This window comes from Aricia agestis, chromosome 5, assembly GCF_905147365.1.
Source record: "Aricia agestis chromosome 5, ilAriAges1.1, whole genome shotgun sequence".
Lineage (NCBI taxonomy): Eukaryota > Metazoa > Arthropoda > Insecta > Lepidoptera > Lycaenidae > Aricia > Aricia agestis.
In genome coordinates this window covers 10,751,111-10,765,628 of record NC_056410.1, presented here as the reverse complement: position 1 = coordinate 10,765,628, position 14,518 = coordinate 10,751,111, and the positions used below count along the sequence as shown (strand labels likewise).

General features: G+C 37.4%; 2 protein-coding genes across 3 annotated transcripts; both read left to right on the top strand.

Annotated features, from left to right (window-relative positions):
* The first annotated feature begins 1,986 nt into the window (after window positions 1–1,986).
* Window positions 1,987–2,864, top strand: LOC121726815 (uncharacterized protein C15orf61 homolog). Of its 2 annotated transcripts, none has more exons than XM_042114354.1 (3): window positions 1,987–2,257; window positions 2,395–2,578; window positions 2,678–2,864. In XM_042114354.1, the coding sequence occupies exons 1-3, from the start codon at window positions 2,111–2,113 to the stop codon at window positions 2,803–2,805; spliced, it is 459 nt and encodes a 152-aa protein (XP_041970288.1). In that variant the 5' UTR covers window positions 1,987–2,110; the 3' UTR covers window positions 2,806–2,864. The 2 variants fall into 2 exon arrangements, with proteins under 2 accessions (XP_041970288.1, XP_041970289.1); XM_042114355.1 differs by having other exon boundaries at window positions 2,148–2,257; window positions 2,400–2,578.
* A 3,028-nt stretch (window positions 2,865–5,892) lies between these two features.
* LOC121727099 (uncharacterized protein K02A2.6-like) lies at window positions 5,893–6,929 on the top strand. The gene is made up of 2 exons (XM_042114777.1): window positions 5,893–6,059; window positions 6,251–6,929. The coding sequence occupies exons 1-2, from the start codon at window positions 5,893–5,895 to the stop codon at window positions 6,927–6,929; spliced, it is 846 nt and encodes a 281-aa protein (XP_041970711.1).
* Window positions 6,930–14,518: the final 7,589 nt, after the last annotated feature.

The window sequence follows — 14,518 nt, the reverse complement described above, 5'->3', positions numbered from 1 at the left end:
TAGGCGGCATTTTATTGCCATTGTTGCAATTTGTGATTTATTATTACTGGTTTTTTTTTTATGATTTGATTGATATGATTACATGTAATACAATTTGGTTTGATTATTATTATTATTCAACTTTCAAAAGTTTGATTAATTCTGTGATACAAAACTTTATGTAAACGTTAACACCTGTTAACACTTAATAATAAAGATATTCATGCAGGGTTTAACTATTTAAGGTCCTCTGCCTGTGTCAGTTATGAAACTTTTTTGCCGGGTGGGCAAAGGCAAGATAATTTGTATAGTTATTCTCATTGTAAATATTTTCATAAGTAAGGGAGGAAAATATAACTACCGAACTGCCGAACTTAGAGACGAACATTAATTACTTACCTATAAATGAAAATCTTGACATTTTACGGGCAATACCCTTAGGATACACGATCAGTCCCTGGTAAAGATTGACGAAAAATTTATCGTCTTACAACGGGTTGATGGACTGATCATTTTTTAATACCTAGGTACTTTTTATATCCTTATATTTTTATAACTCCTCAGGCGTCAATCACAGATTGATGACAGATTAATCGTGTAACCTACGTATTACCTTAAGTGTCAAACTCTTCATTAAATTGAAGTTTCACCGCCGTACTCAGAGGCATTTAATTACGATTAACCTTCAATTTAACGAAGAGTTTGACAGATAATGTATGGGGCTTATGTCAAAAGTTTGAATTAATTACATTTAAGAATGAATGTTCCACTCTGAGTGCGGCAATAAGTGCAGTTTAATCATCATTGTGTGTCTCCGAGTGCGGTTGTAAAACTTTGATGAATTTTAATTATTTTTAATATAAAAGTTTTAATAACAAATTATTTTTTTTAATCCCGAGTCTTTGTAGGTTTTTTTATTCAAGTACTTTTAAGGCTAGAAATGAAGACGGGTTAGATCGATAGTTCAAAAATATATAAACAGTTGATCTGATGTTGAATGCATGTAGGTACCAACTCCATCCTGCCCAAAATTATAATCGCTAATTTTGATAAAATATTTTTTATTCTAAAGCGGGGAATTGACTACCAGGCCGCCCCGGGGGATGAATCTCGGAATCTCGTGATATCATAATATCGTAATCTCGGACCGAAGGTTCCGATATGAAAATTCCGATACCGATGATGTTAATATCGTAAAAGAAATAAAAATTATTTAGCAGTTTTGCCGGGAATGTGAAAGAGTGATATTGTGTTTATGTATTATTTTCCTGAAATTGTGCTAAGTAACTGGGTTTTTAATATGTAATATTGGTAGGATAATATTAACCATTAGTGATTAGATTTTAGATATTCGTTATCGAGCACAAGTGTAGGAAAGTGATGCAATAATCAATATCCAGAAACGTGCTATTTTGTGTTCTCCCCAAAACTCCATCGAAAGTTTCAGTAAAGCGTCTATAGGTAGGTAATAGGTCTACCAGAATCTGATGGCAAAAAGTGTGAAAATAAATTGACTCTAGCAATACCCGTATAATTGGAATAAAACATTTTGATCCTTTTTTTCTTATGTCAGCTGATTCTGTGTGTTAAACATACACATATAAAAATGTATCCAATGATCAAAGATATTTTTTGAAAATCTGCTGTCAAAAATGGCCATCAGATCCTGGTAGACCTATACCACTTTACTGAATCGACCGACTTGACTTCTTGCAGTCAAGACTATATATTGATTTTACTTTGACTAGACTTTAGATCTGACAATATAGAAAAACGATGCTGAAAATTGTATTAATAGAATATGTTGTTTTCCCGCCATAATATACTCGACACCGGCCATGGTTTTGCCACAGTTAAATAGCCGAAGTGCCATAATAAGGAAAAAAAATATTTACTGAATGTTGGTCAGACTGTTGATCTGTCAAAAACAGCTGTGTTTGACAATTGACAGTAAAATTTACGAATGTCAACAGTGTGCACTTTTCAGTAAACATATTTAATGTAAAAATAGAATATGTTAGGATTTTTTTCAAAATACGATGTGCTTTTAATACAGTAACTTACCTATTTCGGTAAGATTGTGCAATAGAAAACTGAGACTGTCAAAGTGTCAACTGTAAAGTATTAAAAAATGCTTCGTACAAAAAGAGCTGCAGTGCTCATAAGTTCGAGATTAATAACGAAATATACTTTTTCATCCAAGCCTACTGCTTCCCAAGTACTCACATCATATTTAAAGCAATGTGACGAACCACCTTGGACATCCTATTTCGTTAAGGTAATATAGTGTTTAATATGAATAATATCGTGTGGAATTTTGTAATTTACTAGAATGGTAGGGTTCCTTGAAGCTAGTATAACTGGTATAATTACTTTCCTTGTGGAGACACTTTTTATGCAGCATTTTTGTTTCAGTACAGTAGTGTGAAAGATGATCAGTTTGGAATGTCGAATTTTAATTGGAAAGTGGGTTCATCAAATTATCAGATTTTGAGAACTGGTTGCTTTCCCTATATGAAGTATCACTGTTCCAGAAGAAAATACGAGGATCTGACTTCATCAGATAGATTTATGAGAGTGATAAAGATTTTAAATTTAGGTAAGAAAAGCAATGCAAAAATAACTTTTTAGTAAGTGCTTAGAATTGAATTCATGCTTTTATTCTCACTGATTAATAAATTATTTGGATATTTTCTAGGAATACCTTGTCTACTGTATGGCTTAGCGGCAACACAACTAATTCGCCATGAAGAAATAGTGCATACACCTAAAGGAAATGTTACCATATATTTTTTACTTCCTGAACATAAGGGTTCAATGTACTAGTTACAAAATGTTTGCTCAGTAATATCACATACTTGAATTGTTGCCCTTATTACAATGTTGTGTTAGCAAGAACATTTTTTTAATCGCGAGTTGAATGCAGAGCACAGGAATGTGGTAAAGCTGTGACCTAACCTAATTATTAGAATTAATAATGTCAATATGTCGATACATTTCAAATACGCTTTTAGTTTAACATTATAATTTTCAAAAAAAAAAAAAAACGACAAAGTAATTATCACACCTTTTATTTGAAAATCAAATAAAAAAATGTTTTTTTTTTTAACACAGCTTGTTTAACAGAAGTTTCAGTCATTATTATAAATAGCAATTACATGCGGCTGTAACTTAAATATTGTTTGAAACTCTTTTATACAATAATTTATTCTTTATTTTATTCATCAACAATTTTTTTTCAACCAAAAAATATTTTTGTTTCAACAAATAGTAACGCGACACGAATGATAGCTATCAAGTTCCGCACGAGGTACAACACTACACTGCTGAGTGCTGACTGCAGGCGTGCGAGACGCGGGGTACGGTCGGCGGGGGGATTGTCCTAACTGCTTTCAACTCGCGCGCTGTCTGCACTATATTTATGTAGATGGTAAGTTTAATAAATGATTTTATTAAATGATGTGTATGCTGTAACATAACGCCTTTGTAAGCTGTGAGCGTGATAGAGGTCATAGAGGTCCCTGCTGTGTCTGAACAAGCACTATTTGCTTTTATGGCTATTTCAATTATTTTTACCATTAGGTAACATGGTAAATCCATGCTTAAGATTGTCTCAATATCTATACCTAATATAAAAATGAGGGAGTTACTACTTACTACAATTATATTCTAGTTTCTACTTATACAGATATATTACATCCATACTATTTTCCGGCTTAAATCTCTTCCGAACAATTTTCAAATTCAAAATTGCTAACATTGACAAATTGACAGATAAGTGAAACAAAAGATATGAAAAACCATTTACATAAAAGAGACAGTTCTATTTTTAAACTTTCGAAGTTTAAAAATATCGTATCGCTGTCTCTTTCTTCGCCTGAGCTATGAAGAAAATTCGATTTTTTCCAGATTGTTCAAAAAATAATTGAAAATGTAAATAATCGAGGTATTTATTGCAATCAAGACATGTGGTAAGAGATTCCATGTGTTTTGTTTACTTTCGAGTCATAATTGGTACATTTTTGAAACACACACGACGTCATTTTCAATTTATTTAGGTAAGACAAGACGTGGCACGTTTGTGACTGCGCTCGATGCAGACTAAACAACAGTATTTGAATCAAGTCACAACGCGCGCGGTAGTAACATATTATCTGCTTTGAGTTTTTCGTCATTGGCTTACTAGCATAAATACAGTAAATAATCCGATCAAAATGCTACATGATGCCCACCTTCATAAAATTATCGCATTACCTATCAATGACACTAGCGCGATCTAATACTAATAGTACGGGAGCCCTAGAACAATTTTTTTTATTACTATTAAGAGTATTAAGCAAATTTTTTGTGAGTAGCTTCATTTTGATAAAACGAACAACATTTTTATCTGCGAAAAATGTTGAAAGTGGTAGCTAACAGAAATATAAAGTATTTCATACTTTGACTTGACGGTCCTAAAATACGGATTGTTCTAGCTACCACTTTCGAGATTTTCGCAAATAAAAATGTTGTTCGTCTTATCAAAATGAAGCTACTCACAAAAAAATTGCTTGATAGTAATAAAAAAAAATTGTTCTAGGGCTTTACTCACGGTTTTACTCCAAATCGAGCCCACCGTGTGGACTGTGGACTGCAAAACTCACAGCTCGAATAGTAGGGGAGGTAGTGCTATCGTTTGCTAAGTCATTTCATACCGACCAAATTTTTGTCCAGCGGTAGCTTAATATTTATCAATCAATATAATCAGCGTCAGTCGCCGCACCCGTGGTGGGAAGTTAACTGAGAGTATTTCAAAGTTGTAAAAAAAAATAATTGCGAAAAGTGATTTTATACCGAATGAAATTTTTATGGATGATTATTGAGAGAGGTAATGCACCGTCAGCCGTATCGCAGACGGGATTTAACGTCAGTCGCGTTACTGAACTATGTTAATTTTTTTTAAAATATAAAGTCATTTCATACCGTACAAAATTTATACAGGTGAATGTTGATACCTTTTTAATAATAAAGACCACCGTCAGTCGTTAATATGCGGGTGGAAAGCCCGTCAGCCAGCGATATTTAAAGCTATAACCAATATAGCCCTACTTCGCGCTCAATGTATCCTGGGGCGTCGCGTAGACGACATTTCCACCTGCAAATATTCAGCTGACGGCGATTTTCGTTTGAATTAACCATAAAATTGTCTCACATAGCAATTTTAAGTAATTAATTCGATAGTCAATATTTGTGAAGAAGAATTATATACATTTTACTTTAAAAGCGCCATCTGTTGTTATATACTAAAACTAAAATAGCACCTACCAAACCTAAACGTGTATAATCTAGATATGACCTTTATTGGGTGCAAATTGGGATCTTTTTAATGTCAATTCAATACGATTTCCAACAACAACTTTGAGATACTCTCAATTTTTATTCCACCCATACTGCAGTAGCTGACGATCAAAACTCTTATGTATTAATAGAATAGTATTATTGTTACGATTTTCGCTCGGTATGAAATGACTTTTTAAAATGAGCGCGACCTCCCCTACTAGAAGGCTCGCATCGCGCCGGCTCGATGTTTCCTTCGAACTTACTCGACACGAGCCGTCGAGCTTTAACGTAATAATTTATCCAAAGCTCACATAAACATAATCAAAAGTGCTTCGAAATCTATTAAGACTTAATAAAACATTAGGAAAAAAACTTTGTCCTACGATTTAAAAACAAAATATTTTAAAAGACTAGGTACGGAACCACATCTCGCATCTCGAAACGCGCCTAGTTAGGTATTTCTCTTTTGTAAACCGAACAGGTTTTAAATTATATAATTATTGTTTAAATCTATTTTAATAATTGATTGAGAGCTACTTAAACAGTCTTTAACTTTATAGAGTCTGGTTTAAAAAATTATATGTAAGTATACCTATGTTACGCTCAAAGACCGAAAAGAGAAACACATCAGACATCGAGCGCACGGCGCGGGAGTGCGCTGCGTGCCGCGCGGTCCGGCCCGCGCCGCTGCTCTCGTGGCCCTGGCCGGCCGAGCCGTGGTCGCGTCTCAACGTCGATTACTTAGGACCGTTCAATAACAAGTACTATCTTATTATTATCGATGCGCATTCTAAGTGGATCGAGGCCGAGAGAGTCAGTAGCACGTCCGCGGCGACGCTCATTTCTAGTTTTAGAAAAATATTTGCTCATTTCTAGTTAGAGTCGTTAGCGACAACGGGCCTCCTTTTACTTCGGCGGAGTTGGCGGTTTATTTTAAGAAAAACGGAATCAGGCACACGCTCACCGCTCCGTACCATCCCGCAAGCAACGGCGCGGCCGAGAATGCCGTGCGGTCGGTAAAAAGAGCATTAAAAACGGCTATCGTCGATAACGTAGACGATGATACCGCATTGAGTAGATTCCTATTCACGTATAGGAACACGGTGCACAGCACGACTGGTCGCGAGTCGGCCGTGGCACTGCTGGGGCGGCGGCTGCACGGGCGTCTCGACCTGCTGCGCCCCGACACGGAGGAGCTGGTCCGGGACCGGCAGCTCGTCAGTGAGCGGCGCCGCGACGCCCGTCCGCGGGGTGTCGCGGCCGGGGACGCCGTCCTGTTTAGAGATTACTCCCGCCGAAACCGGAAATGGTCCGAGGGCGTCGTACTCGACCGCGAGAGCCCGGTGTCGTATGCGGTCAAAGCGGACGACGGTCAGGTGCATAAGAGGCACATCGACCGTTTAGTGGCTAATAAAAGATGTCCGTCGCGTTTTTCTTTGGCGAAAATTAAAGCACCCGATGTGCCAGAAGTGAAAGTCGAGGGGGAGGATAGTGGAGATGAATACGAGGAGGCGTCCGCGTCCGGTGTCCGGTCCCCGCCCGTGTCCAAATTGGCGAGGAACGACCTAGATGAGGTCCTGTCACCTCCGGGAGAATCTGAGGGTCGCACCCGACGGCAGGCGGCTTTGTAATGCTTGCAAAAAATAAATAAAAATAAAACATAAATAACAATACCATAATATCTCGGCAATGACTCAATATAAAAGAATATTTAACTATGGTAGAAGTTGTCAAGGTGATTAAGACATTACGCATAAGTTTCATATAGTGTGTAATCTACCCATTTTAGTACCCGTTTAAGCCTTTTGAAAGCTAAAAACCTACATAGATTATAGATATTGTATTCGTGTATTTGTTATCTTTTATTATATTACTATAAGATATAAGCCTGCGTTATGTAATTATGTATTCGTTTCTATTTGTTAAAATATAACAAAACAACTTATTGCTGTTGTTAAGATTTAAAATATTTTCTAATAGTGTATAACTTTAATCGTACCATTAATGTTATGTTTACGAGTAAGTGTAGTGTATAATAAGAAGGGAGGTGTTATGTATAATGTGGGTACTTGTAATATTGTGGGTAATTGTGAACAATTAATAAAACAGTCTGCTCGGGATCTCGGCGTTTCATTGACGTGTGGCGGTACCCACAATTCGCCTAACATTCCTGCATCGCGCTATCGAAGTTTTCTGAGCGCGTCGCTATATATACGACAGTTGAAATGTATCACGCGGGCTCCGGCCTGACCGAGCATAACACCTCGCTCGGTCGGAAGATCTTCCTTTGGCCGCCGCGCACTTATCCCCACATTGGTGACCCTCGACAGAACACGCCTCCTTCATCATCATCACTCCCCCCCCTCCGCACCGCGCCAGCCAGCATCGCCTCATCGGGTACATCGTCCACTAGTCGCAACTCGCAATGTACCGCGGCCTGGGCGACTCCGCATCGGCATCATCGGGCTTTCTCACTACACCGACCGGTCAGCAAGCAGAGCACATCTCTCCTGGTCAGCACGTAGCATCGGCCCCGCACGGCAGCTTATCCGACGCACTGGATCCCGTGCAGCAGCTTACAGTTCCGACTCACTGGAACTCACTGGCACTGGCGACTCAAGCGACAAGACTTCAAGATTCGACCTCCGGTCTTCGGGGGGGAGTGATGTGGCGGTACCCACAATTCGCCTAACATTCCTGCATCGCGCTATCGATGTTTTCTGAGCGCGTCGCTATATATACGACAGCTGAAATATATCACGCGGGCTCCGGCCTGACCGAGCATAACACCTCGCTCGGTCGGAAGATCTTCCTTTGGCCGCCACGCACTTATCCCCACAGACGTAACACTTTTTATCCCGGAAAATATACGGTCCCCGCACAATAAACTTTTATGATTCTCGCCTTAACTACGAGGGCTGCTATTTATGTATCCGGAATTAAAAAAAGAAACAATCATATATCATTTAATATGGTTTTATTGCTTTTCAAAATATTCGCCGCGATGATCGACACACTTTTGCATACGCTGGAACCAATTTTCATAGCACTTTTTCCATTCTGATTGAGGTATCTCCAAAACGTGCATTTTGAACGCATCAACAGCCTTGACCACGTAATTTGTTCTTCGCGTATGGAAATAAAAAGAAATCGTTAGGTGCCAAATCAGGGCTGTACGGCGGATGACCAGTCAATTCGATCTTTTGACCCTCCAAAAACTGAGTTGTTTCAGCTGAGGTGTGACAGCTAGCATTGTCGTGATGTAATATGATTCTGCGTTGTCGGTTGTCCTTTCTTATTTCTTCAAAGACTTCTGGTAAACAAATGGTCGTATACCATTCAGAATTAACCGTTTTACGATTCTCTAATGGCACTGTAGCCACATGTCCATTAATTCCAAAAAAACAGGCGACCATTTGCTTCAAAGTACTTTTTGCACGAGTAACTTTTGTTGGTTTCGGCTCATCTTGGAACACCCACACCGTTGACTGTTGTTTAGTTTCGGGGTCATATGCATAGATCCAAGATTCATCACCTGTGTAGATATTATAAACGGCTTTTGACGTACCACGGTTGTATTTTTTTATCATTTTTTTGCACCAATCGACACGAGCCCGTTTTTGATCGATTGTCAAGTTGTGCGGAATCCAACGCGAACATATTTTTTTTACAGCCAAATGTTCGTGTAATATCTTATGTATGCTCGTCATACTTATGCCTAAGGACGCCTCTATCTCGCGATATGTAACATGACGATCACGCATTATTAGTTCCCGCACAGCATCTATATTTTGTGGGACAACAGCTGTTTTTGGGCGACCTTCTTTATTTTCATCCGTGAGCATAGACCGCCCACGATTAAACTCACTGTACCAGTGATAAACAGTGGTTTTTGATGGTGCTTCATCTCCAAAAGTTGCGGTGAGTTGAATAAAGCACTGTTGTTGATTTAGCCCACGCCGAAAATCGTAGTAAATCATTGCACGAAAATGTTCACGCGTTAAATCCATGGCAAATGAAGACACGCAATTTTCAAAATGACGCCACAATGGAAAAATAATTGACAGTCACATGAAACAAAATGTATTCTTCAACCAAAGAGTTCTATTTCCAAATGTTGTAATTACTTTTTAAATATTGTTCTTGTAAGTGGCCAGTTCCGGATACATAAATAGCAGCCCTCGTATTTAATCTATTTTGATGAAATTTGGCATAGAGATTGGAGATACTAATTTGAATCTGGGACAAGGAATGTTTTTTGTCCTGGAAAAATGTGTGGTTCCCACACAATATACTTTACTGATTTGCGCGTAAACGACTCAATCGATGTACGGGAACAACAGCTATAATAGAGAGTATAGCTATTGTTCATGGGAAAATGTACGGTTTCTACAGATTAATTTTACAAAATTCCTTTCGCCCGCGTAACATCTAGTGTAGGTATAATTGGTCCATGATATGTCTTTCAAGCGGCAAAATATGCGTTATATGTTATTTGTATTTTATTTTCTTTTTTGTTATAGGTACACAATAATACGATGCATTTATTTTATTTCACGAATTACGGCTTTTGCGCCAGGCCTATGCATCGAAAATCTTATCAACTGATTTTGCGTTGCAATTCGTACCTTACACTTGAAATTAAAATATTTTCGTTTTCCGGCACTTTTATCTTTGCAGATAAGAGATTAAATAGGTATTAGGTACTTATACATTTCATTTTTTTATTCAGTGTAATTATCATTGTGTAAACTATTTTTTACCTAAGTTTCTGTACGGTACATAAGTACTACATATTGTTATTGTATACTTATATAATGTTACCGTTAGAATGCAGAATACAGTAGGTACTCCCAAATTAATGCGCATGCAAATCTTCGCTAATTGTCGTAATCACGAAAACACACGAATCTATGAAACGTAAGAGCCCCAAACAAAGCACGTCTTGCATTTTGCATTTTGTTCAAAGGAAATAGAAGTAAATAATATCATTAAGCCGGTGGCTGTCCGCTGTCGCCGGTCTGTCAATAAGTGCTTTATCCAGCTATAACTCACCGGGAAGCAAAGACTTCTATTTAAACTGATGTAGACGGGCCATACGCACCAAATGTTCCGCCGCGCCGTTCCAATAGAGCTAATTCACACCGTTGCAGTCAGTCTTCACTAGCGCGCTGTACGCGACGGTCGTATGCGAGTGTGTACGGTTACCAAATATTTTTTTTAAAACAAACTTAGTTTTATTTTCAGATACTAAATGTAAGCAAAGGGCAAAATGCTATCTTGTGTTATAAGATTTTGTAAAAAATATTCAAATAAATCAATATAAATAAACCGTTCACATCACAATCGTAGTTGTTCACAATAGATGAATAATTTTTACCAACTACAGCAAAACAATTATTTTTTAACAAAAAATTAAAACTGACTTCCAAGGTAAAACAATAAGAATATTAACTAAAAAGTATTAAATAATTCTTGTTCTAATAGTGCCTTTTCCAGAATTCGCCAAAATCCCAACTATTTATGTACATATTATAGTCTTCACTACTTTGAAGTCGATACCAGCTAATTAAACCATGACTTCAGTCAATGGGCGTTTTCACACTGCGACGATAACGACACGACACGATACTACAGAATAGAGGGCCACCGCACATAATATATTACAATTTCAAGTTGGCCGACTATCGCACAAACTAAATTGCGTAGTATCACAATTTAATTGGACAACTTCATCGTGTACGCTGCCAGCCGCTGACTTTTAGATTTAATTGGTATAGCTGGCTTCTCACGGCGTGTGATATCACAAGCCGCGCCGCGCCGAGCCAGCTATTACGAGCGAACACGAGCCACAGGCGAGCACGAGCCACCCTTTCTCACGGCGCGTTATATCACAAGCCGCGCAACGCTGACAAACATTCAAGTAAAATTAAACTTTATTAACACGATAATAGATATCATTTTGCTCTAAGTCACTACGTTAAATAAGTTAATTTTAATGAAATGCAACTTTATTCACTAGGCAACTAGGTAAACAACTAGGTTGCATTTCAATCTATGCCGCTAATTTTATTATATTAAGTTTAATTCCTTTATTTTGATAACAGATGCCGCTGCTTGGCGGCTACATCGCGCTATAGCTAGCACAAAGATATTTGTTATAGGTAAAGAATGAAACGATTTCCATTCACACTCACTCTTGGTGTTGTAGAATTATCACGCCAGAGCGATTTTAGCCCCAGGGTAGCCGTACAGACGGATTTCGTGATGTTGTGCTCGAAGTTCGAACAGAAGCGTCATTCTTCCACCAGTACGAGTGGAAACATAATATTAATCTTATATCTTTAAACGAGCAATTCTTGTATATACAGGGTGTAACAAAAACAAGTGATAATAATTTAGGGTGTATATACAGGGTGTAACAAAAACAAGTGATAATAATGTAACGTGTTCCCTGTAGAGAGTTCACTGTGAAAGTAGCAGCGCTGAAAGACCAAAAAATTTTTTCACTTTTGTATGGGGAAACTCGTGACGCTCGGGCCCTTGCCCATACAAAAGTGAAAAAAAATTTTGGTCTTTCATCGCTGCTACTTTCACAGTGAAATCTCTACAGGGAACACGTACACACCCTAAAGTATTATCACTTGTTTTTGTTACACCCTGTATATTATATATTTGTATTATAATATAAAAATAAAGCACGCTTTTTTCTTGTTTCGAAAGAATTGATTTTAGATTTTGCGCCGATCGCCTGCGCAGGTCCAAACAACTGCACAGGACTGTTCCCACACATTCCGATTTACCTGCGCCGGCATACCTGCACAGGTAGACCTCTCCGGTAGACCGTAGTGTGTATGGCTAACTTCGGACTGTTTTTATTTGTTTTTTATTGTTTTTTTCTAGTTGATTTGATCTGTTATATTTTATCACTGCAATATTATTTTATTCCTTTGTTAATGTCCTAAAAATTATATTAAATAATGCCTATCCCTACAACTACAACCTACAATTGTTGACAAACCTTTTAAAATAAATAAAAATAAAAAATAAACTAAATAACAGGATTTATTCAAACAAGAACTTGTTTTATGCAATTTACCGTATGCATGGTGGGTAGTCTGCAGATTACCTATATATTCTGCAGATTATCTGGGTAATGTAAGAATTGAATCAACTTTTTGCACTTTTATTTGCACACTCACCCAGATAATCTGCAGAATAGCGCGTTAATCTGCAATCTAACTGATTAACGCAAATTAACGCCTAACGGTAACATAATATGAAGACCACACGGGAAAAAACATGAATGTCACCTTTTATATTTTTTAATGAATAGTGTACCTAATTATCTTAACTAGAGATCGTCCAATGGTCGAAATTCGACCTTAGTTTCAACGACCGATATTAGGAATATTTTGAAAAAAATATTGACTTTATCATTTTTTTTTCAACTCTTGTCTCTGGGACTTAGCTGATCTCAGACTGGCCGTGTAAGCCAATGCTTACACGGCCAGTCTGAGATCTCGTCTCAGTCGTCTAATAGTTTAGTTAGATTCAATAAAAAAAAACTATAATCCATTTTCAATTTGTCAATTTCAGTCAACTTGTTGTCAACCATAGACATAATATATACTGTCGTTGTCAACAGACTTCAACCATAAATAAAAGAGTAATAATTCGTATGTATAGGTTTGTCACTCAAAAATCTGTCATTTCTCATGTGTGTGTGTTGTTGTGTGTGTTATGTTTTATTTGTTAAAAAAATGTGTGATAAAAGCATAATTTCAAAATAATATTAGCTCGATGCACTCCTTCACCATATAAACTATAACTGTGCGAAATTTCATGCATCTACGTTTCCCCATTTTTTACAAAGTTTTTCGTTCGCGTATTAATATTATGATGATGATGATATGATGATATTGTTTATAAAAATTTGTAAGGTATTAAAATTTAATATTATTTAACCGTCGCGTACTCTAGACGGGGCCGAAAAGGCTTGATTTTGAAGTTAAAGTGGAAAAGTTTAAATCCTATTAAAAGTAAAGTTGCTATTATAAGTAAGGCTTTATTTTGAATAGTGATTAGTGGCTAAAAACTAGGCCTTTACATCCGCTATGGATGATTTATACAGTATTTTTCAGAGCGAAGTAATCACTCCTCAAATACTGTAGTGCCTGAGACAAGATTTTTAAATGTCCGTATGGTTGTCCGTATGGTTGCCCAAGCGCATACGGCATTTAATAGTCGGCCTAGTCCAGAGGAAAGAACTAGTCAATACGTCTGGGACCACTATGTGCGGGTTTCCTCACGATGTTTTCCTTCACCGTACGAGCGTCCGTATTATGTACTTGAGAATTGAGATCAGAAAATGTCTCATAGGTACACGCCTCCACACGGGTTCGAACCTGCACCCTCTAAGAGTGCGAACCAAAGGTCTGCCCATTAGACCACGGACGCTCATTTAGTGGCTAACGTATTGGCTAACTATAGAATAAAATTAGGCAGTTGTACCTACGCCATGTTTAGTCTTGATAATATATTATATTATAATATTATCGCATAGCCGATGGCCACGCAATTCCGTTTATGTCGGGGAACCATACATTGCCTCTCAAAATATCTCCATACGGCATACTCCATTTTTAGGGTTCCGTAGCCAAATGGCAAAAAACGGAACCCTTATAGATTCGTCATGTCTGTCTGTCTGTCTGTCTGTCTGTCGTATGTCACAGCCACTTTTCTCCGAAACTATAAGAGCTATACTTACTATTGAAACTTGGTAAGTAGATGAAGTCTGTGAACCGCATTAAGATTTTGATACAAAAATGGAACTTTAGGGGTTCCCATAGCCTAGGTACCTACAACTGAAACAAATTTTTTTTTTTCATCTAACCTATGCATGTGGGGTATCTATAGATAGGTCTTTAAAAATCATGTAAAGGTTTCTAATATAATTTTTTTCTAACCTCAATCGTTTGAGAGAGAGACTCTTCCAAAGTGGTAAAATGTGTGTGTGTCCCCTCCCCCTCTAACTTCTAAAGTAGGGGCAAGAAAATTCTAAAAAAAAGTATGATGTACATAACTACCAACGAAAATTGATTTGAACGAGATCTAGCAAGTAGTTTTTTAACTTTCATTAAATCAACTGAAATATAAACCTTTTAGGTAATTTCATAGAAATAAACCCCATTGCTGCTGCGGAACCCTTAATGGGCGA